General features: G+C 38.6%; 1 protein-coding gene across 1 annotated transcript; it reads right to left on the minus strand.

Moving 5' to 3' along the window:
• Window positions 1-1,897: 1,897 nt before the first annotated feature.
• Window positions 1,898-25,942, minus strand: LOC136882106 (uncharacterized). The gene is made up of 5 exons (XM_067154631.2): window positions 25,861-25,942; window positions 18,343-18,415; window positions 17,079-17,270; window positions 4,672-4,810; window positions 1,898-1,986 (listed from the first exon to the last, which is right to left on the minus strand). The coding sequence occupies exons 1-4, from the start codon at window positions 25,900-25,902 to the stop codon at window positions 4,791-4,793; spliced, it is 327 nt and encodes a 108-aa protein (XP_067010732.2). The 5' UTR covers window positions 25,903-25,942; the 3' UTR covers window positions 1,898-1,986; window positions 4,672-4,790.
• Window positions 25,943-27,076: the final 1,134 nt, after the last annotated feature.

Below are 27,076 nucleotides of genomic sequence, written 5' to 3' on the forward strand. Positions count from 1 at the left end.
GATTTTTTTAAGAGTATTCATAATCCATAGGGCAAATTTCTAGAAGCTTCAACTATAGCACAAGGTGGATGTTTTTCTTAATCTAGATCAACAGAGACTATACCAAAAATGACACTGTAAAGAATGTTCACAAACAATTTTTTAGATTGTGTATGTCATATTATTGCTTATGTGTGTTTTGTTTAGTTTTTTTTTTTGCTAGGGGCTTTACGTCGCACCGACACAGATAGGTCTTATGGCGACGATGGGATAGGAAAGGCCTAGGAGTTGGAAGGAAGCGGCCGTGGCCTTAATTAAGGTACAGCCCCAGCATTTGCCTGGTGTGAAAATGGGAAACCACGGAAAACCATTTTCAGGGCTGCCGATAGTAGGATTCGAACCTACTATCTCCCGGATGCAAGCTCACAGCCACGCGCCTCTACGCGCACGGCCAACTCGCCCGGTTTTTGTTTAGTTATTAAGTTACTTTACATATATAGCTGAAGATAACTGGTACTATTTCTTGTTGTTATCATCTGAGTCATTAGTCCATAGACTGGAGTGATACAGCTCTCCATGCCACCCTATGCTGTGCTACCTTTTCATTAATCTGCTTGTCATTTTTATACCTTTGTCTACCCCTTCCGTTCTTAACACCTACACTTCCCTCAAAAACCAAGTGTACAAATCCTGCGTGTCTTAAGATGTGCCTATCATTCTATCTTTTCTTCTGGTTAGATTTAGCCAAATCGATTCAGTATCTCTTCATTTGTGATTTGATCTACCCATCTCACCTTCAGCATTTTTCTGTAACCCCACATTTCAAAAGCTTCTATCCCCTTTCTTTCTGAGATAGATACCGTCCATGTTTCACCACCATACAATGCCACGCTCCAGAAGAAAGTCTTCAAAAACATCTTTTTAATTCCTATATCAATGTTCGTAGTGAGCAAATTTATTTTCTTAAAAAGGCCTTCCTTGCTTGTGCCAGTCTGCATTTTATCTCCTCCTTACTTCTACCATCATTAATTATTTTACTACCCATATAACAACATTCATCTACTTCCTTTAAGACTTCATTTCCTAATCTCATATTTCCTGTATCACCTGACATTGTTCGACCGCACTCCATTACTATTGTTTTGGACTTATCTATTTTCATCTTTTATTCTTTCCCCAAGACTCTGTCCATACCATTCAGCAATTTCTCCAGATAGTTTGCAGAGTCTGATAAAATATCATTGGCAAATCTCAGGGTTCTGATTTCCTCTTCTTGGACTTTGATTTCCTTTCCAAATTCGCCTTTGATTTCCTTTATCGCCTGTTCTATGTAAACACTGAAAAGCAGGGGGGGGGGGGAACTGCATCCTTGCCTCACTCCTTTCCGGATTGCCGCCTCTTTTCCAAAGCCCTCAATTCTTATCACTGCAGACCGATTTTTGTATAGACTGTAGATAATTCTCCTTTCTCGGTATCTGATCCTGATCACCTTCAGAATCTCAAACATTATCTCAACATTATCGAATGTCTTTTCTTCTTATGAGATAGGATAAGATATTGTGTGCAGTGTTATGTAGTGTTAATTAGGTGGATTCCTAATAAAAGTCCTTTTTTACTGAAATTAGGAAATCAACACTGATCATGAAAATTATAAACTATGAGATAGGCAAAGCTCTGTGTAGAAACTAGTAACTAATTAATTCAAGTGGTTTATCTGGCTTACCTTCTAAAGATCCAATAGATAACAATCACAACAGGCAGAATGAGCAAAGCAATGAGCCAGTAGTATGTCCATACAGTTTCCTCAGTTTCCTTCTTCTCCATATAAATCCTTTCCATCAGGTAAATGGTTGTATTCTTTACAGTGTTCACTTGTATGTTGATGGCTGTCAACGATACCGAGTATTCACATCCAGGAGCAAGATAGTTGTTGGTGTAGTTATTTCCAAACTCTCCAGAAGTGATCTCGTTGGTTCCAAGAGTGAAATTCCTTTCAGTTGACTCGAGCTAAAACATATCAGAATCTCCATTTGAAATAAGAAACAGAATAGTTTAGAGCTAGACAGAATCTTGAAAATTATGTACTGTCAACTCTCGATGATCCATCTCTGAATTAACCAGTTTGCAGGTTAATCGCGAGATTTAGCGCAATAGATCAAATTAGTCACAGGGCAAACTCATGCAGTCACTTTCTCCTTGTAACCTAATGACATTAGTAGACAAATGAGCCTGAATGGAGTTTTTAAAAGATCATATACAATAAAATCTCATTAAGACGTTTCTGCAGGAAAAAAAAAAAAAGAAAAAAAAAAAGGAACGTATTAAGCGAGAAAATATACTACCGTACTGAATATATGAATAAAAACTATCCAGCAGGGTTATGGAAACACTAGATACAGTTTTTTCCAACATGAGGGCATTTTACGTCATGTATCCATGGGTACAGTGAAAACTATATCTATTATTTCTAAAGATGGGAGGAAAGTAATAAAAGTTGTAAAAACACAAGAGAACAAATATGAAAACCTTTTCTGCTGGGGCTTATAAAATAAACAAGTGCACTGAAAGGTGTGAAAGGTGTGAAAAACACCAAACAATAAATATGAAAACACAGGGGGGCCAATAAAAGTATCAAAGTATTATTGCAGTTCACACTCTTTATAAAACATTAAACATTATTTTCTTAGACAATGAATTGGAGGTTACACTCAACCATGTGAGACTATGAGGAATGACACTGGCTGCCATTTTGAATCTGACAAAACTTTGACCGTGGTCGAGACGAAACTCGAAGATGTGAGTTCAACATTCGCAACCTCTGCGTGCTTTAAAATGCGGACGCCAGTCCACTTGCTGATAGATTTTAAGTTCAGGAATTTAAGGCCTTTTTCTGTAATCATGCAACTGTGGCGACAGCTCTTATCCGAGTTGGAAATCACATTTCTTTCACAAGGGATGACAAATAACATTTTCAGGGCTAGGAAAAATGTGATCGTACCAAGCAGTAATAGCGAAAATTTGTGCGCAATAAGCGAGCTATTTTTATATAGATTTAATGTGATGAGAATCAGGACTTTGAATTTATGATGTGCCAAGCAGGTAAACATGTTAATGAGGAATGCACTAATGAGGTTTTACTGTATATGAAGATAAAGTCAGTTGTAATTCAAGAGGACAACTTAGGGCAGGCATAAGAAGAGGTATTAGAAATGAAAATGAAAATTCCACAGCCTGTTTCCAGTCATTTGATGGGGTCAGGAATGGAATGAATGAAGCCGCCATCAAGCGGTGAGCATAGAAATTGTAATTGTGCAGGTTGCTGAAGCCTGTCGCACTCCTCTGCAGCAATGGTTATTGACTGACAGATGAAATGAAATGATATTGGAGAGTGTTGCTGGAATGAAAGGATGACAGGGAAAATTGTAGTACCTGGAGAAATCCTGTCCTGCCTCCACTTTGTCCAGCACAAATCTCACATGAAGAGACCGGGATTTGAACTACGGAAACCAGCAGTGAGAGGTCAGCACGCTACCGTCTGATCCACAGAGGCTTACAGGTGTTAGAGGTTGGAATAATTTATATGTCATGACCTGGAGAACACAATTAAAGAGAAGTTAAGAAGAAAACAAAGCCTTTGGATACGGGAATAGTTGCAATATGGGGTTCCTCAAGGTTCTTCATCTTTACTTTGTCATAAGCAAATGCTAGATGATTGAAAGGAATAGAAAGCTTGTTTGAGATTGACACCTACAAATTCTGACAATTTATTGGGATTAAATGTATTACAAAAATTAAGGATGATATCAACAAGCTCCAAAGAACAATAGATGCTCTTAAAAAACATAACAGACAAAATAAGATACATCAAGATTCACACACACCAGGCTACAGACCAAGAACAATAAAAGGTCTAAAGGGCCCCATACATGTGCAGACTTCGTTGAAGGTAAGTCTGCACAAACCAGTTTCTTCGGACATGTCTCTGTGTACATGGCTCTTAAGTCTGCTGACAAGAAGTCTGCAGGCAAGTCTGACATTCTGGCGCTGCTTGAATTCGGCCAGAGACTTTGTGACGAAAGTGCTCTCTCAGAATTGTGGCAGAAAATATAAACGTGGTAACCTAGGAAGATGAAAATGCAATCTTTTCTTGCATGTCTTCTTCATGTAGAGTGCTACATTAAATCCAAGTAACAACTCACCTTCTGTATTGACTACTTAATTGATTTCAATCCATATTACTTTTTCAACCAGCCAAAGCACATTACCTTAAACAAAAAACAGCTGAGCACATATCCAACTACCTCGGTAAATAATTTAGTCCAAGTGTGTGTGGGCAACCACATACTTCCGACTTACCTCCAGGAGGCAAGTCTGTGCATATAAGTATCCCAGAAATCTGAGCATGTGTGGGGCCCTTAATGGAAGGGTGTTTTCAATTGAAGAATGGAAGAAAGCATCTTTCAAAATGAAGAAATATTGGGATGATAGAAAATTTAAAAAAATCCTTTGCTTAATTGACTAGAGTGGTTCAATGAAGGCTAATTGATAAATAAATAAACAAAATAAATAAACTCCTTTATGCATAGGAGAATTAAGTTGAGACTTAAAAGAAATGGCTTCCACTACATCAAAAAATATATTGTTTACCATATACTATTCTGTTCTGGTACTTCTATAATCAAGTCTACTTACTTGTAATTCAGCAGCAATCCAGCTAATCTGAGAGTGGTTCCTAGGAATTTTCTCCAACAAGGAACTATCTTGGAAGGCAGGTTCAGGGGGACGTTCCTGGGATGGACAGCCTTCCTGAGTCACAACGATAAAATAAGCACTGCAACAGAGAGTACCTTAATGAGGCTGTAGAATATAAAAATCCATTATATTATCAAATTCTAGTATATTTGAAAATGCTTGAGAAAGATCACAAAAAAAGAATTGGAATTTCTCCACCTACAGATAGCCCTACAACTTATTCCTCCTCAGTTGAAGCTATACGTGACGGCAAGGAGGTTCTTGACACACCTATATCCCCCGCTCCTCCGCCTCCTCAAGTGCAAGTATCCCAGAAATCTGAGCATGTGTGGGGCCCTTAATGGAATATTACACCAGACACAAGACTGTGAAAGAATGACAGGAGTTACTGTTCCAAAGGAAAGCAGGCTTAATAAGAATTGACAACTAGGAATTAGTAATATTTTCATCTGCATTAGTAATAAGAGCCACATTGTGATATCTGGATTTCTTCATTTCGACAATTACTTATAAATTGTATCATTTTTAATTTTATAAATTGACCTTTTTTCATGAATTATTAAGAAAATAATATTCATTAGGACATATTCTCTATGGAATATTGTACAAGTGTTTCCTTGACAACTGCTTTCAATTGTAGAAATAATTTACATATTTTCTCTTGAGTTCTTGTTTGTTTCAAAGTTGTCAATCTTATGTTAATTTTAAGGACACTTCCTCTAAAGCATTACTTTGTCAATTTATGTATTTTTCATCTAAACAGTGTTATGTGGCTGAAGATGTTGATAATATACGAAACATGTACCACTTTTAACCATTAAATTGCCTTAAGCAATCATTGTATCGACTAGGTGGAAAATAAATAAATACTTAGTTGTGAATCTATTGAAGTGCGATATGGACCATGAAGCTGATTTTATGTAATATCAATAGTAGGCATCATCAGCCATTTTTTACCTTAGGAATAGATCAGGCACCTGATTGGGAATGATTTATGATTACTGTTAAAAACTATGTCTTGTAAAATGGATTAGAGATCGTTAAACAACTATTACAATGTAAAATGTAGTATACTATTATTTGTGTTAATATTTGAGTCTAAAAACATGACAATTATTTGAGGATTATAACATAGGTGGTTGGTTCTTGACATTAAAAGATATTACAGTAAAGATAAAAATCAGAAAGCACATTCCATTTAATTGTCAAATGGCGTGTTGTTAAAACTTAAGGAAAGTTGAGCATTGGTAATGGTCGTTGGTTCTTGAAGTTAATAAGTATTGATTTTCATTTATATGCTTATAAATTTTGAAGAATATTCATGTAGCCTGGTTCTTTTTAAGACAATATTAGTTGGAATGCTGGTTCCATAGGCTATATTGAAGTTTGTGTAGACGTCATTAGGCCATCTTCTTTAACGTAGTATTTGTGGGAAGAGTTTCTGATAGGTGTGGCTCTTTGTTGTTGGACATATTGAGGTGAGCGTACTAGTTGAAAGAGAACATTGTTGTCAATCGGTGGGTAGCCAAGTGTGTGACGAAATTCCCTTTGACCGCTGAGATGTTAACTTATGTTGAGGGCTCTAGAGCAAATACTTTCAATACGGACCCAAAAATGAATGTTATCACGTGTAATATACCACTTAATTAAGAACTAGTATTAGGTTTAATAATAAAAAATAATAATAATCATATGTCCTCAGCTACCGTGTGCAGACATTTCAATTTGACGCCATCTGGCTGTCTGCTCGTCAATTTCGACGTTCCGTTTTACTTTAGGTTCGCTAGATGGTAGACAGAGTAAACCGGATCTCTCTTGGGCGTCTATGGCTGAGATTTAATTAATTTTTTCGGGTAAATACCAAATGTATCACCAGAGATCTTTTACATGCCGACATCGTACGACATGGAGTGTCAAATGGACTTTTTTCCGCCCTTCAAAAATCCGACTACCTCTGCCGGGTTTGAACCCGCTATCTTGGGATTCAGAGGCCGACACTCTACCACGGATCTACCCAATCACTACACTTCACTTTACAAGTGAGAACACATTCAATATTAAAATATATTATACATTCTTTGGTACATGTTTCGTCTAATTTAAGACTTCTTCAGCTATAGCGTCTCATAACTAATTAAGGTACATCATTATTACTGTCTAATAATTTAAAATGGATGAACCCATGTCCTTTATGAAATGTTTGAAAATACACTAAAAACAATACACACTATTTTTCCATAAAACCGTCCATGCCAGCCAATGAGTGTGAAATAAGATACGATAGAGCACCTCACCAATGTGCAGCCAGAATTGAAGCGAAAGGACACGTCTGACCGCCATATTATTTGGACTACATTATAGACTGATTGCTGTCTATTTTTGACCAATTATGACAATGAAAGCAAATAAAGAATTCCGCATTATTATTTGGACTTATTGAAATGCTAAAAGGAGTTGCAACAAGAATGAAGCTGTGGACTTACGAAAGATCTCAGAAATCTACATACAAACGGCAGGAAATTGAAAATGACAGTCAAGTTAGCTGCAGAAGTTCTGAATCACTTCCAACGACTTCCAATGTCAGCAGCAGAAGGATTTTATATCTCCATTGTTCCCGACCCCTGTTGAGTCAATTTTAAATCACTCTGTTCTATGGTCCAACAGTAAGATTTTCAAACCAAAAAGGATTGTAAATACTGAAGAGCCCAGCTATGGCGAATGGCTTCTAAAGCTCAGCAATGGAGAACAAGACCAAAATTGTATTGAGATTTCACAAAAACCAAATTCAAAAGAATATTTAATTGTTTTCTTTTAGATCCAAATGAGAATACAACTTATTTTCTGATAGTAGCAGGGCAAATTATCATCATCAACCAACAGGTTCCAAATATTCTGAAAGGTGACAAAGGGTGAAGAAAAAAAAAGTACATTAGAACTGACTGTGCAGAATGCAATGATGTTTAATAATAATGTTATTGTTTTTCAAAATCCCACTAACTACTTTTTTATAGTTTTCGATGATGCCTATGATGTTTATGAAGCAATATATTTAGTCTTTTTAATTCTCTCCTTCCTTCAGGAATGCCACCTCACAAGACTAACATAAATGTTAGATGCGTTCTAATACTTTATTCTTCACAATCTAAATGCTGGTTTGTGAACTGGAACGAGTTTGACTGTGGTAAAGCTAGACAAAAATATTCTTCATGCAGAAATTCTGATGGGCTCAGCATCAGGAAGAATATGTTTTATTCCAATAGGTTTGGAAATTCTGACATACCATTTGTTCATAAACTGAGGCAGTTTCCTCTAAATTTAGCCTTCTCTGTCAAAGGCACAGGGACAAACTTGGCATAGATTTGGAATGCACCTCTCCACTCTACTGTTTACCCATAGATAACTATAATGTACCGTAGCTTTCTCAAGAGTTCACAGATCCATAAAAGTCAAAGTGCAACTCCCGTCTACAACTACATTCAATATGGTTCATGAGGAAATTTCATAATACCTGTTACATTTCTATACAACTGACATGTATGTAATATGGGAAATGTTAACATTTATCCCTAATATATATTAACATGTTCATTTCAAATTTCTAATTACATTTTACATAGTAATTTTGACTGCCAAAGAGAGGCTTATGCACTAGTCAGATCATAATTTAACTCAATTCTTTTGTAAGGTTTGTCAGTTTAAACAATCTCCAATTACAAGGAGGAGATCAAATGGATTGTATTTCTATCCATGGCTTTTGATAGGGTAGATCATGGTAGATTACTGAAAAAAATATGAGGGCTGTTGGACTAGACAAAAGTATGACTGAATGGGTGGCTAAATTTCTAGAAAATAGAACTCAGATAATTAGAGTAGGTGAAGCGTTATCTGATCCTATAATGATTAAGAGGGGGCCTACAGGGAAGTGCTGGCTCCACGGTGTAAGGGTAGCGTGCCTGCCCGGAGGCCCCGGGTTTGATTCCCGGCCAGGTCAGGGATTTTTACCTGGACCTGAGGGCTGGTTCGAGGTCCACTCAGCCTATGTGGTTAGAATTGAGGAGCTATCTGATGGTGAGATAGCGGCCCCGGTCAGGAAAGCCAAGAATAATGGCCGAGAGGATTTGTCGTGCTGACCACATGACATCTCGTAATCTGCAGGCCTTCGGGCTGAGCAGTGGTCGCTTGGAAGGCCAAGGCCCTTCAAGGGCTGTAGTGCCATGGGGTTTGGTTTGGTTCTACAGGGAAGTATTATTGGACCTTTCCTTATATACATAAAGGGGCTGATGACCTTAGATATTAGGCCCCTTTAAACAACAAGCATCATCATCATCATCATCATCATCGTATATACGTAATTGATACAAGTAAAGAACTGGACTCACAGACAAAGCTATTTGTGGATGATGTTATACTGTATAGAATAGTAAATGAGTTACAGGATTGTGAGGGACTGCAGGGGGGAGATGGACAGCAGACAATGGTATGAATGTAAATGGGATGAACAGTCAAGCTGTAAGTTTCACGAAGAGGAAGAGTCCTCTAAGGTTTAATTATTGTGTTACCGGGCGAGTTGGCCGTGCGCGGCTGTGAGCTTACATCCGGGAGATAGTAGGTTCGAATCCCACTATCGGCAGCCCTGAAAATGGTTTTCCGTGGTTTCCCATTTTCACACCAGGCAAATGCTGGGGCTGTACCTTAATTAAGGCCATGGCCGCTTCCTTCCAACTCCTAGTCCTTTCCTATCCCATCGTCGCCATAAGACCTATCTGTGTCGGTGCGACGTAAAGCCCCTAGCAAAAAAAAAAAAAAATTGTGTTGATGGAAGTGATAGTGCCTCATGGGGAACACTGTAAGTGCCTAGGTACCTATACAAGGAAGTAAGATCGCAGGTAAAGTATAGTTCCATTTTATGGGACCCTCACCAGGACTACTTGATACGAGAACTGGAAAAGATTCGAAGGAAAGCAGCACGATTTGTTCTGGGTGATTTCTGACAAAGGAGTAGTGTTATGAAAATGTTGCAAACTTTGGGCTGAGAAGACTTGGGAGTAAGGAGACGAGGTATGTTTCGAGCTGTCAGTGGAGCAATGGTGTGGAATGACAGAGGTAGACAAATAAGCTTGAGCGGAGCTATTAAAAGTAGGAAAGATCATAAGATGAAGATAGAGTTGGAATTCAAGAGGACAAATTGGGGAAAATATTCATTTATAGGATGAGGAGTGAGGGATTGGAATAAATTATCAAGGGTAATGCTCAACAAATTTCCAAGTTCTTTGATAGGGAATCTGCTACTTGGGGGACAGCCCTAAATGCAGATCATTGATGACCAATTGATTGAACAATTTATTCAAATTGAGAACAAAATTTTAGTAACTTTATTAACTTTATTTAACTCCATGTCCGACTCTTTGGCTGAATGGTCAGCGTACTGGCCTTCGGTTCAGAGAGTCCCACGTTCGATTCCTGGCCAGGTCGGGGATTTTAACCTTCATTGGTTAATTCCAAGGGTCCAGAGGCTGGGCGTTTGTGCTGTCTCCAGCATCCCTGCAACTCACACACCACACATAACACTATCCACCACCACAACAACACGCAATTACCTACACATGGCAGATGCCGCCCACTCACATCGGAGGGTCTGCCTTAGAAGGGCTGCACTCGGTTAGAAACAGCCACACGAAATTATAATTATTATAACTCTGCGAGTCAATCTGATGACAATCGTGAGAAGAAGAAAACATACGAGCCCACAGTTCTTTTATACAAGGAGGAATACGGGCTAAAAGATATTGAAGTTTTGGGCTTGCTAATAGGGAATAGGGGCACGATACCTAGAAAATTTGTTGAGTTTTGCAAGGCATTCCACTTGCCAAAATCCTTGAGTATCGATATTGGACATTCTGCCTTGAAATCATCAATAGGTATTTTAAGAAACCACCTTCGGTGATTTGCTTTAACATTCTATGTATTTTTCTCTGTTACACAATATCAGTTGGTATAAGTATGCTTTGTGTTTTAGGCAACCTCTAAATTGAGGAAGTGTTATTATGTAATCTATATATATAAAATAAGAGTTTTGTCTGTACATTGCTCAAAATTTAAAAAGGATAGTATTTCTGTATCAGTCATACCCATAGTAACAAGGAAATGCATTTTTTAATTTTCCATAATTTCTGTCTGTCTGTCTGTACACACATCACGAGAAAACGGCTGAAGAGAATTTAATGAAAATCGGTATGTAAAGTCCGGGAATAAGTTGCTACAATCTAGGCCATAAATAATCTTTTTCACGCTGAGAGAAATGGTAGTTTAGGGGAAAGCCTAAAATTTAATTTTCAAATAGTTATGTTATTAGTGGTCCTATCTTAATGAAAACCGGTATGTAAAGTTCTAAAATAAGTCGGTACAATATTAACTATAAATATCTCTCTGAAAGAAATGGTAGTTTAGGGGAAGGCCTAAAATTTGATTCGCAAGTATTTATGTTATTAGTGGTCCTATCTTAATTAAAATAGGTATGAAAAATGAAAAATGAAAAATCGGCGAATAAGTCGCTACAATCTAGGCCATAAATAACTTTATTCACGCTGAGTGAAATGGTAGTTTAGGGGAAGACTCAAAATTTAATTCTTGAATATTTGTGTTATTATTGGTCTTATTGACAATTACTATATAAATAAAGTTACATAGTATTAAATTTTCGATCATTTATGTCTTATATATTTTGACCGTACCGGCTATGATAACGGAGATATTCATCAATATGAATTTTTGTTGCTAAGATTATATCAATGGGTAAACAGAATTTAATGAAAATCGGTATGTAAAGTCGGGGAATAAGGAACTACAGTCTATGCTATAATTAATTTTATAAGACGATCTTATATTACAGAGTCGAAAGAAAACTGAATGTGGAGGCCTACAATACAGAAAGCTCATAACATTGATCAACAATAACATTACATTGACCATTGTTTGTTGTGATTTGCTTTGTGTCTCTGTTGCCATTCATCTCCGATACATGGGATTACTGCTGTATACAGAGTTTCTTTTTTAAATTTTCTCTACATCGCGCTGACACAGATAGGACTCATGGCAACGATGGGATATGAAAGGGCTAGGAGTGGCAAGGAAGCAGCCCCTACGTTAATTACGTTACAGCCCCAGCATTTTCCTGGTGTGAAAATTGGAGACCACGGAAAACCATCTTCAGGGTTGTCGACAGTGGAGTTCGAACCAACTACCTTCCGGATCCAACCTCACAGCTATGCACCCCTAACTGCACAGCGAACTCACCCGGTCGTACCGAGTATAACAGCCTGCCTGAAAATTGGCGGGAAGTAGCTGGGGAGTTAGATAAATTCCTGATACTACTGATACGTAACAAACTGGTTCATCATAGCATTCAAGCTATTCAATTCCTACTCTGAGGCACTGATTGGAATGAGCAGTGTGCACATTTAATGGAATAATGGCAGAGAAGTGTTCACGGGGGTCTGCGGTCTGGTCATTGCAGCACTGGAACTTTGGACTGTGAGATCGGCACCGTAGTACCGTTCGTTAAAAGTGAGAAAATATGCGGATTATTAATTTGATCGAGTATTTTATATAACGCTGCTTTTAATCACTACATTCCTTCTGACGACTTCAGGTAGGAAAACCACAAAGACAGTCTTTATGAGAATCCCGTAGCGAAGCACGGGTACATCAGCTAGTAAAATATATAAATATATCCATTTAATGCTTGTTATAATGATTGCAGTACATACATAAATACCTGGTTTTGGTGAGATTTTCAGCAGCTGGTGGTAACATTAATGTTGCTGTACCATTCGTTGCAGAGATGGCTACCAGAGAAAGGTTTGCGTGAAAGTGTGGTTCCACTGGATGTGTCCATACGTCATGAAATATGGCAGTACTTTCCTTTCCAGTTTGACTCACAAAGTGTACGCTGACGCGATATTTGGTCGATGGAAACAGATCATCCACCTATGGTAAACACAAGTACTAAGTAATCTTGGCATCTATACGAGACCTTACCTTAAAAGTTCATTGTTTTAAATTACTTCAATGATTTGAAATAAAAGTAAATACTCTTACTATCTGTTACAATGGTTATCCGAAGTGAAAATACCCGGCTACCTGTTACATCAGGTACGGATCCAAAAACTCAGGTGCCTGTTACACATAGTGTCCATATTCAAGTATTTCCCAGCAAGAAACCAAGTTTCTCTGAAAGCCCAAACTGAGGGTCACATTTGTTCTTTCTCTTTTTTTTTTTTTTTTAATATATGTATATTTTTTATGTGTAAATACAGGATGGTCCTACCGATCCATATCAATCTTTACAATTTTAACCCTTGTTTGGTGCAATATTTTTATAACATTATTAAGCACAACTCATCTGAGACATTTTTGTACTTTTAAAGGATTTTAAAAATAAGAAGGCCATTTTGCCAATTGTTTTAAGTTTCAGTTATGTCTGACTCATTGGCTGAATGGTCAGCATACTGGCCTTCAGTTCAGAGGGTCCCGGCTTCGATTCTTGGCCGGGTCGGGGATTTTAATCTCCATTGGTTAATTCCAATGGCTTGGGGGCTGGGTGTTTGTGCTGTCCCCAACATCCCTGCAAGTCACACACCACACATAATACTATCCTCCCCCACAATAACACGCAGTTACCTACACATGCCGCCTACCCTCTTTCGAGGGTCTGCCTTACAAGGGCTGCACTCGACTAGAAATAGCCACACAAAATTATTATTTTACTTTAACTTATAATCTGATGATTTATGAAGATGCTTAGGTTAATGCTTTCAACACTACCATATTTTAACATTGACCCTGAATTTTAATACATTATTACAAGAGCAAAACATAGTACATACCTGATTTTTGAATCAATGAAGGTGTCAGCCATCCAAAATGAAGATATTAATCAGAAAGTACATTATATAAAGTTATTTAATTGTACTAATCTTATGAAAAAAAAAATGTATGGAAAAAAAACCTTTACATTCAAGTTATACCAATAAGGCTATTCAAACAATAAAAATGAATTATTCATTGTGGCTACTTAAGCCACAAATAAACACAATTACATTTGAAATAGGAATAGTTTGTTTTGGTATAGTAGACCTGAAAATACTGGGCTGTGCACAGTCCAACCTTGCACTCCTTACACCACCATCTACTTTCTTTCCGCAGTACAGGTGAATCATCAGCCTGCATCTCTTTTGTCTAAACGAAAAAATAAGCCCAAGTTTTTGGAGAGGTGTAATATTTCTATCGTTTGTATTTGGAGTAAAATAATGCAGGTAAAAACTTGCATCAAAAAGTGATGTAACAAGTTTTGCCTGAACTATCACTTCATATGTGATCTGGTTCGTAAACAGAGTCTTCATCATTGTCATCTATTTCTGAACCCGCTTCTCCCGATGAAATATCCAAGATATCACTTTCATTGAGCAGGTGTGGGGACAGGGTTGTACAGTAACACAGCTTACAGCGCGACATGTCTGGCGCACTCAAAACTTCGCACATTGAGTGCTTCCATAGAGGTCACGGTAAGGGGAAACTACCCTTTCTATTGTTTCATTTTGAACTTCCCAATACCGAGCTCAATAGCTGCAGTCACTTAAGTGCGGCCAGTATCCAGTAATCGGGAGATTGTGGGTTCGAGCCCCACTGTCGGCAGCCCTGAAGATGGTTTTCCGTGGTTTCCCATTTTCACACCAGGCAAAAGCCGGAGCTGTACCTTACTTAACGCCATGGCCGCTTCCTTCCAATTCCTAGGCCTTTCCTATCCCATCATCACCGTAAGACATATCTGTGTCGGTGCGATGTAAAGCAAAAAAAAAGAACTTCCCAACAACTGCTGCATTCTAGTGGACACTTGATAAACTACTAGCCTCCAAGCAAGGGACGGGAACCGTATGGGATATTTACAGTCCTTGTTTTTATTATCCACTCAATTCAATACATAAAATATTTACTGTCTCTAAAGGTACATTACAATACAAACGTTAATTGGGACATGTTTTGCTCACTGTATCAAGCATCTTCAGCTGTAACTGCACACACAGTACAAGAACACACTGTAATTGAGACACACTTGTCAGTCAAGGAATGCACCAGATTATTTCTCCTCTTGTCTGTTGGTCGCAGTAACGTTCTTTATTATTTAACATGCTTGAAGATGCAATGCTGCCACCCTACAATTGTGCATTTCTTCACTCACAACATTGTAAGTGGAATGAAATACTGAATGAAGGAAAGAATGTGCCCAATAGTTTGATTACAGTAGATGTCCAATATGCCCTCCTCCTACTTCAATCCACAGTTCACAACCTTTGGACTCTATTCAGGATGTGTGGTGTGTCACAAACAACCTGGAAAGCTGCCTGTATTTTTGGTACATGTTCGTCTTCTCTTTCTATGGGATTCACATAGAAGTCAGTTTGTTCAGAACAAAGTGTACACTGCTTACTGGGGCGTTGAAGAGACTATGCAAAGTGACCCAAGCATACCTGTGTCTCCCACTTCCCCTCCCTTCCCTTCCCTCCTCTGAGGCACAGTAACAGGCAGCGGCTGGCTCTCTGGAATTACAAATATGGCAAGTTTGTCAATTTGTAATGCACGCCTGGAAGTAAAAATGTAAACACATTTTCTCGAAAAGAAACATCTCCTCTGCCAATCCAATCGCACCATCATTCTTAACATAACACAAAGATCATTCCATACTCTGTATAATACTAATCAGAGAACACAAATGAAAGGGTCCGACACTTCAAAAAATGAAGATGTCGGCCAAAGAAATACAAGGTCCATGAAGGACTTGAAAATGGAAGACTCCCTAGGTCTCAATACCTAATACGTCAGGATCAGAAAAGGACAAGAGTTGGACAAGGGAGGTCAGGTAGGATAGATGAAAGTGAGGAGCCTGGCACAAGTAAGTGGAAGCAATACCAGGACTCTGCTGAAAGTTCTGTGGTCGCCAGCCCACGCTCCCAAGTTAAGAACCCCTGGGGCCTCTATTAGTCTCCACTTACAACAGGCAGGGGTACCATGGGTGTTATATTAAGACCTCCACCCACAAGGGGACAGGCCATCAAACTCCAGGCCCTGTCCATTGTAGCAACCTACAATTCAGGGAAGTTTTTCTAGATAAATAAATTAAATAAATAAATATTTATAACAAAAGGATATATGATATAGATATTGATTCTCGTAGTGAACCTGAAATATTTGTCCTGAATCAGTATTTTCATAATTCCGGTATAAATGGTCCATTACTAGAAATTATAAATCTTCCAGCTAACTCATTCTCGGTTGCCAGCATTTCACCCCAGTGTGGCAATTTAGGCTCATTAGTACGTAATTAGCACACCTACTAAGATGCATGGCTAATCCATATAGTGGAGGCTACTACTGCTAAAATCTTTTCATTCCTCTCCCCTGAAGCGGGAGGCAGGCCTCTTAGACACTGACGCCATCTCTCAGGCCGGGAGATTTGTTACAGTGAAGAAGATGCTCAGAGAACGTGAGGGGGTTGGCGGCCATGGCCTATACTAGGAACTGCCCCGGCATTTGCCTTACTGCAGGAGAACGGACAAGCACGGAAAACCATTATCAGGACAGCCGAAGGTGGGGACCAGCCATGAGGTCCAGCCCTTTCTCATCTCCCGAATACAGAGGCGTAGAGCCGTGGCCACCGCTCCTCTCCTCGGCTGGTTGGTCGGAGTGCAGAGCTGTCGGACCGTGGACCAGCCGTGGCCACTTGTGGGCCGAGCCCCACTCTGCACATACTGACCCTGTGGAGGCCACTGTGTGGGCTACTTGGAGCCACAGGGAGTGCCAATGCACTATGAGAGACTTTGTGAAAATGAAAATCCACAGCCTGTTTCCAGTCATTCGACTGGGTCAGAAATGGAATGAATGAAGCTCCCATCTTGTGGCGAGGATAGGAATTGTGCCAGCTGCCGATGCCTGTCGCACTCCTTGGGGGCAATGATTAATGAATGACAGAAGAAGTGAAATGATATTGGAGAGTGTTGCTGGAATGGAATATGACAGTGAAAACTGGTCTACCCAGAGGAAAACCTGTTCCACCTCTGCTTTGTCCAGCACAAATCTCACATGGATTGACTGGGATTTGAACCATGGAACCCAGCGGTGAGAGGCCAGTGCACTGCCGCCTGAGCCATGGAGACTCTACGAGAGACTTTGTCTCATTTACACATATTGGTGCCCACTAAGCCATTAGATAATTTCCAATAATGGACCATTTCTATTGGAATTATAAAAAAGATGTTATTAAATGAAAAAGCTTACCTGCATATTGAACTTACATCCATGACTTTCAAGGAGATGTTCTTTTTTGAAATCATGCCAACTGGAGTTGTCCCTGAGGTAAGAGGAAACTGAAGTGACTTGTGCTATGTTCGATCTTATACTGCCATAAGGTTCTGTTGGGATGTTGAAACTCATGTTGATCAATGTGGCAGAGAGGACATTAACTTTGAGACCTTCTGGTGCTACCACTGCAAATGTAAGCACACCAAGATTTTAATTAATTCAGTAGATACAGCACACAATTGTGCAAAGAGAGTACAAAAACCTTAATTGGGAAACTATAATTGTTAATTCTTCGCTATAGTCCCCCAGGGATCTGTTTCTTTTCACACACTCAGTAATGTGATACCTATATAACAAATTTCAACAAATGCACACAAGAGTCTAGGTACCCACGTGGATGACACCTTCTCCAACTGTAAGTAGCCATGCACGATCCACTGCAGGGTGTTTCGGCTAATTCCTGTGGCTGCCTCCATTTCCGTAAGTGTGATGTATTTGTTTTGTTGGATGGCCCGTTCAACCCCGGGCAGTGTTGGCTGGTGTTGATACTGTCACATTCCTTCCAGAACTGATTCCCTTGTCTACAGATTTGCACCCTGTTTTATAACTTTCCATCCAGTTGCAAGCTGTTTTCCGTGATGGCGCATGTTCTCCACAGATTGCCACCAAGCGCCTTCTTTCCATAGAAACCAAGTTGTATTGCGCTGTGCCTAACAGTTGCTTTCCATGTTGTCTGCTCCTACACTGACAGTGTTGTTACGAAATGGCTATGACGAGAGCATTCTTTGGCCCCTGTGTGTGTAGTGCTACCAAACGGTGGAACAAGACCCTAGTTACACATCACAACCTTCAAAAGTGAAATGTGAACAATACCCGGACGTACAAAAAATAAAGTGTAAAACAATATAGTACGCCCCTCGTATATACAGTGTTTCTGCTAAATGGGATGAATAGATACATTATCTTCTGCCCCTCTTTGAATATTGACCACTTTTTCAAAAATCATTCATAGTTGAATGTTTCACCCTATCGCAAGTGGTGAATAAATGCCAGGTAAGCAAGGAAGTGACAGAAAGAGTTAGACTAACCCGTGCAACTCTTGTATGCCGGCACATTTTCTGATGCGCTGCTGCACCTGGAATGCTGTTCTATAGTGTGCTACGCTGCTACCATCTTCAAAAAATATACATGACCTTGGCTACAATCAAATCAGAAACTAGCAGCCTGGCCACTGATAAGTTGAAATTACAAACTCACCTAGTTCCGTTTTATCCACGGTTCTGCTTTGTTCCACACACACCTCGTTCTGGTTCTCGGGCACAGCCCTGACCTGAAATTAGAATTCATCTCAATTAGACTAGTTAACAAACGTCCAATGATCCCACTGATCTATCTACTACAGCTGAACAGCTACTGTTAGTTAGTGATGGACAATGCTCTCATTCGAGAATCTCGAGACTGACGTCACAGATGTCAAGACTCTCGCGAGAACCTCCAGATTGATTCTTCTATGCTGCGATCTGTGTGATGTCTCAGTAACTACGTGCGTAAGCTCATCATCAACCGTTATTGAAACGTGTGTGCTGATGAATTTTGTCAAACTCCTGGAAAAGTACTGCATGTTCAACTGTGAATCCCTTAACTCTTTGAGCACCAAGGGATATTTTTTCATTCTTCTGTGAACTCACCAAAAGTGCCAGGAATGATATTTCAACCCTCATGCAGACTTGTATAAAAACCGTCGTAGTTCTTCCTTTTCCGTTAGATGGTAGCACATATCAGTATATTCTTATCAAGGAAGGTGTTTAGTCTCCAAATTTACCACCAGGAGATGCATAAAATTATTTGTTTTCATGTGATGAAGATTTTAAAATGTCAAGGCCGTGTCTGCACATCTTGTGCACATGTCAACAGTGATGGTGAACTTACGGGACAACGTATTTACAAACAGTGATGGTCTGGCTGATTACATACGTAGTTTAGGGAATGACGATGATTATGTCGAGTCAGAAAGTGAACTGGACTTCATAATAGTGTTGAAAACACTTCTAGTGAGATTATAGTCAGTGAGAATGATTCTAAAAACGATTTTGTAAGTGGAACACTACCAATTGCCGAGGTTAGAGATTACTCAGAAAGTAACGAAGATTTCCACGGTAATATTGGTAATAACAATATCACACCTTGTCATCATTCAGTAAAGTTAGCTGTGATAGTGATTTACCATACCAAGCACCTCACCTTTTCCTTGAGTTACCTAGACCAAAACATGCCCCTCCTCATGTGCTGAACCTATAGCTTATATTTTGATTTTTATGACATATTATCACTCCAAATAACATACTTTTATCCAAAACAACTGTTAAGGGTCTGTGCTACAAGAAATACCATCAGTTAGTGTGACATACTGATTTTTAGAACTACATATTTGCCTAAAAATGTGGATATTAATTAATTGTATTTTAAATTTTAAATTCATGATTTATTTTAATTTTACTATAAATTATTTTAGGTATAAAGTGCCATTAATTCAAAGGAACATTCCTTTTATATAATAGAAAAAAGAGAGAGTGATGAATTTTTTCTAGAGAGTTGCAAATCGGACAAAAAGTGGGTGGCACTCTTGGCTTGTACCTAAAAAATATGTGCGGCACTGAGAGGATTAATACCATTAGCAAAAGTGAAAACAAAATGTCAGTGTCTTAAACAGTTCATGAGTTATTAGAGGTGGACATCTTAGCTCAACAACCCTGCATAATTTGTGAATTGTGCAACTGTAGATAGGATGTACATCTACCTGAATACCTCGCAATTGTTGTCGACAGGGTGATAAAGAGTGGGCCAGGAGTGTTCTCTGTGATGATACCCCTTCAGTGATATTATGATGTGTTTTCAATTGCCGAAACATCCCAGAAGTATTTCTGTCGACGTATTCTACTTCTTTTGTGTACAAATAACACAGCGGACAGTGCTATTTAGCATCTCTTCAAAATAATCTCACATCCACGTGTTTTGGTCATTGTCTTAAAGTTGTCACATACAATTGGACTCGATTACATATTGCACCATTGGTCCGGCTCCATGGCTAAATGGTTAGCGTCCTGGCCTTTGGTCACAGGGGTCCTGGGTTCGATTCCCGGCAGGGTCGGGAATTTTAACCTTAATTGGTTAATTTCGCTGGCACGGGGGCTGGGTGTATGTGTCGTCTTCATCATCATTTCATCCTTATTACGACACGCAGGTCGCCTACGGGAGTCAAATCAAAAGACCTGCATCTGGCGAGCTGAACTTGTCCTCGGACACTCCCGGCACTAAAAGCCGTACACCATTGCACCATTGTATCCTGAAGTACCTAATTATGACGCGAATACTCTATAACAGAGGTGCTCACGCTGGGCCCAGCACTGTAAGTGGGTGGGCTGGCAGGCGATGAGCACTACGTGTGCTATTTAACTACAGTGACGTAGCTATGTCGCAGACCGTGAAGGTTGGGCAACATTCTCCCGATCACTCTCCATCACTGCTGCGATATTACAAGTGATAACCTTTAACAGCTTCATTTCAAGTAATACTAATCCTGTATTGACTATATAATCAATTAGTGAATATTCAAGATAAACTTAAATATTATAACTAAGTGGTCCACCTATTCAATACAATATATAATTTATTATATTTAGTACATGTCTCGTCCCCTAAGGGACATCATCAGCTAATAATAAATTAACATTAATATATCAGAAATACAAAATAGATATTATTAAAATTGGAAAGACACATTAAAATACTGGTGTATGGTTACGACATTTAAAATATCATATGACAAGTGTTGCCAACTTAGCGGATTTTCCGCTAAATTTGGCGGAATTAGAAGACTGTTGGCGGAGAAATATATCATTTAGTGGACAGCGGATTTTTTGGCAGAATTTAGTATTCCGTATTTCTTGTCAGGAGCTAGCAGTCACATGAGGAAAACATGTTATTTGGATTTGATGTTATGAGGTCATGGTATCATAAATTTGTAATGCGTGAGGAAAGGTTACTTATATCTTAGTTGACGAATGATGACAGGTAATGAAACTGCGAGAGAGTAGCATTTATTTTATGCTATGAAGGGAGACTGTTTAAAATGAACTGACCTGTTCTGTGTGAGGGAGGGGATTCACCTAGTTTGCACCTGGCAGTAAAACGCCTACAAGTTTTACCTCGCCGGCTTCGAGGCAGGGGGCTAATCCCAGTGAAACTCACAGATCAGGTGAGTGCAGACATTTACTTGTGTTATTATTATTATTATTATTATTATTATTATTATTATTATTATTATTATTATTATTATTATTATTATTATTATTATTATTATTATTATTATTATTATTATTATTATTATTATTATCATCATCATCATCATTGCTCATTTTAATTGCTCATTATTTGAGATCAGATTTCTTGGCGGAATTTTAGCATATTTTTAGTAGTATTTAGCGGATATTGAAAATATAAGTTGGCAACACTGCATATGACTTACAATTTGAACAAAATTTCGAAGATCTTATTTTAAATGTTGTAACCATACATCAATATTTTAATGTGTCTTTCCAATTTTAATAATATCTATTTTGTATTTCTGATATATTAATGTTAATTTATTATTAGCTGATGATGTCCCTTAGGGGATGAAACATGTACCGGTACTAAATATAATAAATTATAAATTGTATTGAATAGGCGGACCACTTAGTTATAATATTTGAGTTTATCTTGAAATTCACTAACTGCTGCGATACCCAAGTTTGAAAAGGAGGCAGAAAATAATGAAAGAGGTCAGAATCCACGTCATTTTGAATTTTCATTGTAAGAAATAAGTTCTTTATGTTCATTGCAGTTTGTGTATTTTGACTGGATACTATGAAGAGTTAGGAATATAACCTCAAATATTTTTATAATGTATGTAATTAATTACAGTTTTCACTATTACATCTTAAGAGGTGGTTTAGAATCAGTTCTAATATACAGTGATATGGAGTTAAGGTGCATAAGCTGTGGCTTGTGGTTGTTTGGGTTCATCTGATAAACTCACCAACAATCCATTCTTGCTTACCGGGAATAAAATCAATGAGGTTGTTTACTTGAAGGCATTCTGTACATCTGCCTGGTAGATACATTTACCAGTACATTGTTGTTGATGTTGTATTTTAAACTTGGATATAGCCCTTATGACAAAAAAATTTGAAAGCGCAACAGAACAGATCAATGTGTTGAAGGAAGTAGCAGAACAAACACGTTTACAAATTTCCTTTCAAAAGACAGAAGTAATGTCAAATAACAAAGACGATACGGCACAACTAAACACCAAATATGGAATGATAAACCGTGTTAGTAAATTTAAATACCCTAGGGAATGGATTCAGTAAAATGGACTTGGCAAAGAGGCCATAGCAGCAAGAATCAAGAAAATGGAAGTCACTTTCCAAACCACCCGCAACATATACAACAAAAAGTACTTTTCCCTGAACACAAAAATTCGTCACTACAACACTGTCATCAAACCAGTATCACTGTATGCACCTGAATGCCTTATCCTGTACGAGAAATGTTTGCTTGTGGATTTAGAGAGGAAAGAAAGAAAGATTCTACACACCATACTTGGCCCAAACTACAAAAATGGCATCTACATTAGAAAATCCAGGCAAGAAGTGTACTCAAAGATAGAGAAGATCATGGACACAATGCGTAAAGACAGAGTTTGCTTCTACGGTCATATACGACGGATGATTGACTCTCAATGGACGAAAGTTATCCTCAGTATATTTGACTCAAAACCAAAAACGGCAATGCCATGGTACGTTAATGTCAAGAAAGATCTTACAGAACTGGGCCTAAAAGCAGAAGATGCACAAGACCATAATCTTTTCAGAGCAGCCATCAAGACTTTTGGGACTTTCCAGGGCAAAAAACGGGCAACTGGAGCTAAATGGACAGAAGAACATTGTGCTAAACACAGTGAGCTAATGAAGACGATGTGGATCAAGCGAAAAATGAACAAATGCTAGAATGTAAAGTGAGGCTTATCGTGGTCCCTAGTTGGCCGATCAGTGAAGTTGAATCAATGAATGAAGGTATCATAGTGATAGAAACCAAATATGAACAGCAGTGATATAATATACTAAATCAGTACTCTATAGGCTTGGCATTTTTACTTTTAGAAAATTAACAAGCTTAGTTTTAAAGATGAATAATTTAGCGGCTTCTCGAATATGCTCAGGAAGGCTATTGAAAAACTTTACAGAGAAATGCCATGAAGAATTAGTGCCATGCTTAGTAGACTTTGATGATTTACAGTGAATTTTAGTAGATCCTCTTGTACTGTGTGAATGTATATCAGAATTCAAGTTGCAAAGTGTGTTCAAATGAGCTTGTCCATTTTTCAATTTATACAACATAATAGCTGAAGCTTTTTTCGAAGACCATCTAGTGACAGCACATTACAATACTGGTAGACCTGTATGGTTATTGTTAAGGTGGGTAAGTTGAAGAGTATTTTCAGTGCTCTTTTCTGTAAGATACTGATCTTTTCAAATTGTTCTTTACTGCAACATGCCCAGATATAAATCATGTTATTCAGGTGGCTATCAATTAGTGCATGATAAATACTCTTCAACAGTCCATGAGAAACTTTGTATTTTAATTGGCTGAGTACACCAATAACAGGAGTTATTCTATCACACAGCATTGTGATGTGATTCTCCCAAGTTAGCAACTCATCTATGCTAAGTCCTAGAAATTTGGTTGATTGAACTCAAGGTATCACTTGGTCATAAAAACTTAAGTTGATGTCCAGAGGAAATGTACATAATGGTTTGTGAAATATGATATAGTTAGTTTTATTATGACTAATTCTTAGTCGGTTGGTAGTAAGCCAGGTCTGAATTAAAGATGTGCCATGTTGCATCTTTTCTTCAAGATTATATATACAATTCCCTGTGTAGAAAATATTTGTGTAATCAGCAAATAATGACAATTTGCCAAACAGCGGCAAGTAACCAATATCGTTGACAAATACAAGAAATAATATTGGTCCTAGAACAGAACCTTGAGGCACACCAGTTATAGTCTGCAACGTGCTTTCTGCTCCCATACAACTAATGAACTGTACCCTGTCTCGGAGATAATCTGTAAACCAGTTAAGTGCCAAACCTCTAACCCCTGCTGCTTCCAACTTCAGTAGCTAAATGTTATGGTCAACTGTGTCAAATGCTTTCTGAAGATCTATAAAGAGGCCTGATGCTACCATAAATTTTAAATATTTTCAGAAATTCAGCCAACAGGGAAACAACATTACAGCACTGTTAAAAATTGTTGTTGTATTATGTAATTATATAACCTTTTGCTTAATGAATAACAGGAATTTTACTTTTAAAAATGAAAGTACTCTCATTCCCATTCAAGGAATTGTAAATTGTAGCTTGTATGCTTAAAACCTGTACAACCGATAGTTGTAGTTGCTTAAGTGTGGCCAGTATCTAGTATTCAGGAGATAGTGGGTTCGAACCCCACTGTCAGCAGACCTGAAGATGGTTTCCCCACTTTCACACCAGGCAAATGCTGGAACTGTATCTTAATTAAGGCCACGGTCACTTCCTTCTTTGAATGAATACATATAAGAAAATAAAACTGACTGTTTATATCGAGCGCAGTTTAAATCAAACCGGAATATCTTGAAAAGGCCAGGATTATAGTTTTAATTTAAATAATGTATCCTAATCAGCATTTCGCTGAGTAGTGGAGGAGAGCTTCATAATCATAATTGAACGTCAATGCTCCCTCGCTTTCCTGCAAGTTGTGTTCGCTCTCTCAGCTCACTGTGACGTATGCTTGCTACGCAAACTGCCTGCATTTACGTCACGCCAGTGGCTAGTATCAAAGGCCCCCCAGCTGAGCACCTCTGCTCTATAACATTGTACGGAATGTTGGTAAACAGAAGCACTGGTCAAATGGATACTGAATGTGCGGTCTGATAAATTATGAGTGATAACGATGTACGCCTACAGTAGCCGTTAGTTTCTGTACTTAGCCTACACATTCTTGTGCTTACTGCTACATACAATGCCAGAATGTGTATCCTTTATAATTATGTTATACCATGTCAGTAATAGCCCTCGGTAGAAATGGACGGCCTAGCTGCTTGTTGACACGTATTTATGGAATGGAGAAGGCTGTTCTCAGGCAAACGTTGCTGTATGGGAGTGAATATATCTTATTCATAAGTTAGAAGTAACAGACATAAAAGTAGCGAGAACGATTGCTGATACAAACAGTTGGGAACAAAGGCAGGAGGGTACTCGGAATGAGGAGATAAAGGTTATGAGGCTGTGGGTCTACGCATAAACCGGCTTCGGTGGTGAGGTCATGTGAGGCGAATGGAGGAGGATAGGTTACCTGGGAGAATAATGGACTCGGTCATTTAAGGGTAACAGAAGTAGAGGGAGACCAAGACAACGATGGTTCGACTCAGTTTCTAATGATTTAAAGATAACAAGTATGGAACTGAACAAGGCCACAAAGCTCGTTACAAATAGAGGAATGTGGAGGCATTTAGTAACTTCACAGAGGTTTGCAGACTGAACACTGAAAGGCATAACAGCATATCATGAAGATGTATGTATTTATTTTTGCTGTCCGCTTTCATACGGGGAGCACAAAATAGGATAAAAATACTCCATACCCTTCTGTGAGGAGACGACAGAATAATAATAATAGAAGAAGAAGTCAACTCACCTCGACTAGGAATTGGTTCTGAGGCTCTGTGAGATCTTTCATCGTTAAACACAGCTTATCGCGCTGACATGAACACTCTTTAGGCGCGTCGTGTATAGTTTTATACTCTGGTTCATTTGTAGGACGATACTTGACAGAATAGGATACTATTTTCTTAGAAGTATCAGGAGGAGACCAGGAGATAGACATCCAATTCGAGCCATGCTCGTAAATTTTAACGTTGCGGACAAGACACTCTGGAAAAGAGAAAGAAAACATTGTTAAAAATCCTCAGTTCTAGCCATTCAGGCAAGCAACTCAATGTTGAAAACATCCTAGGGATATGAGCTACGAATTTTTGGTAAATATAATAAAGTATGACAATATATCCTTTATTTACGATATTCCTAAAGTTGCAATCCTTTTCTTAATCATTGCTATCTGGTCGATTAGATTAGTAGTTTGTTTTTTTCTACCACTACGAGCGCTAATGTAGGTCAATGCGCAGTCGCTTAAGTGCGGTCAGTATCCAGTTTTCGGGAGATAGTGGGTTCGAACCCCCACTGTCAGCAGCCCTGAAGATGTTTTTCCGTGGTTTCCCATTTTCACACCAGGCAAATTTTGGGGCTGTACCTTAATTAAGGCCATGGCCGCTTCCTTCCCACTCCTAGCCATTTCCTGTCCCATCGTCGCCATAAGACCTATATGTGTCGGTGCGACGTTAAGCAAATAGCTCCTATAATTACATTAGGTGTGGACATTTTTCAAAAAAAAAAAAAAAAAAATCACCTTAGGGTATTGAACCAATGAACACATTACAGAAAGAATATTTTCCCTCTGATTAGTACTAATACAGTCGGGCTCCATGGCTAAATGATAATGGTACTGCCCTTTGGTCACAAGGGTCCAGGTTCAATTCCCGGTGGGGTCGGGAATTTTAACCATAATTCGTTACATAATTCCGCTGGCCCGGAGGCTGGGTGTATGTGTCTTATTCATCATCATTTAATCCTCATCAAACGCGCAGGTCGCCTACGGATGTCAAATCAAAAGACCTGCACCTGAAAAGCCTTCTGTCTCTTAGGATGTTCTTATATGTTGAAAAAGACCATTCAACTTCACATGAAGTCACTGGCGCGTATTTCAAATTGCCTGGCAAAGAAATATTCTATTGTGGACTTGCTCAAGCAAGAAAGGTCCTGATCAAGAGAGAAGAAATTTGATCTCGTCAAACACA

The sequence above is a fragment of the Anabrus simplex genome, chromosome 10 (genome assembly GCF_040414725.1).
Source record: "Anabrus simplex isolate iqAnaSimp1 chromosome 10, ASM4041472v1, whole genome shotgun sequence".
NCBI classification, from domain to species: Eukaryota; Metazoa; Arthropoda; class Insecta; order Orthoptera; family Tettigoniidae; genus Anabrus; species Anabrus simplex.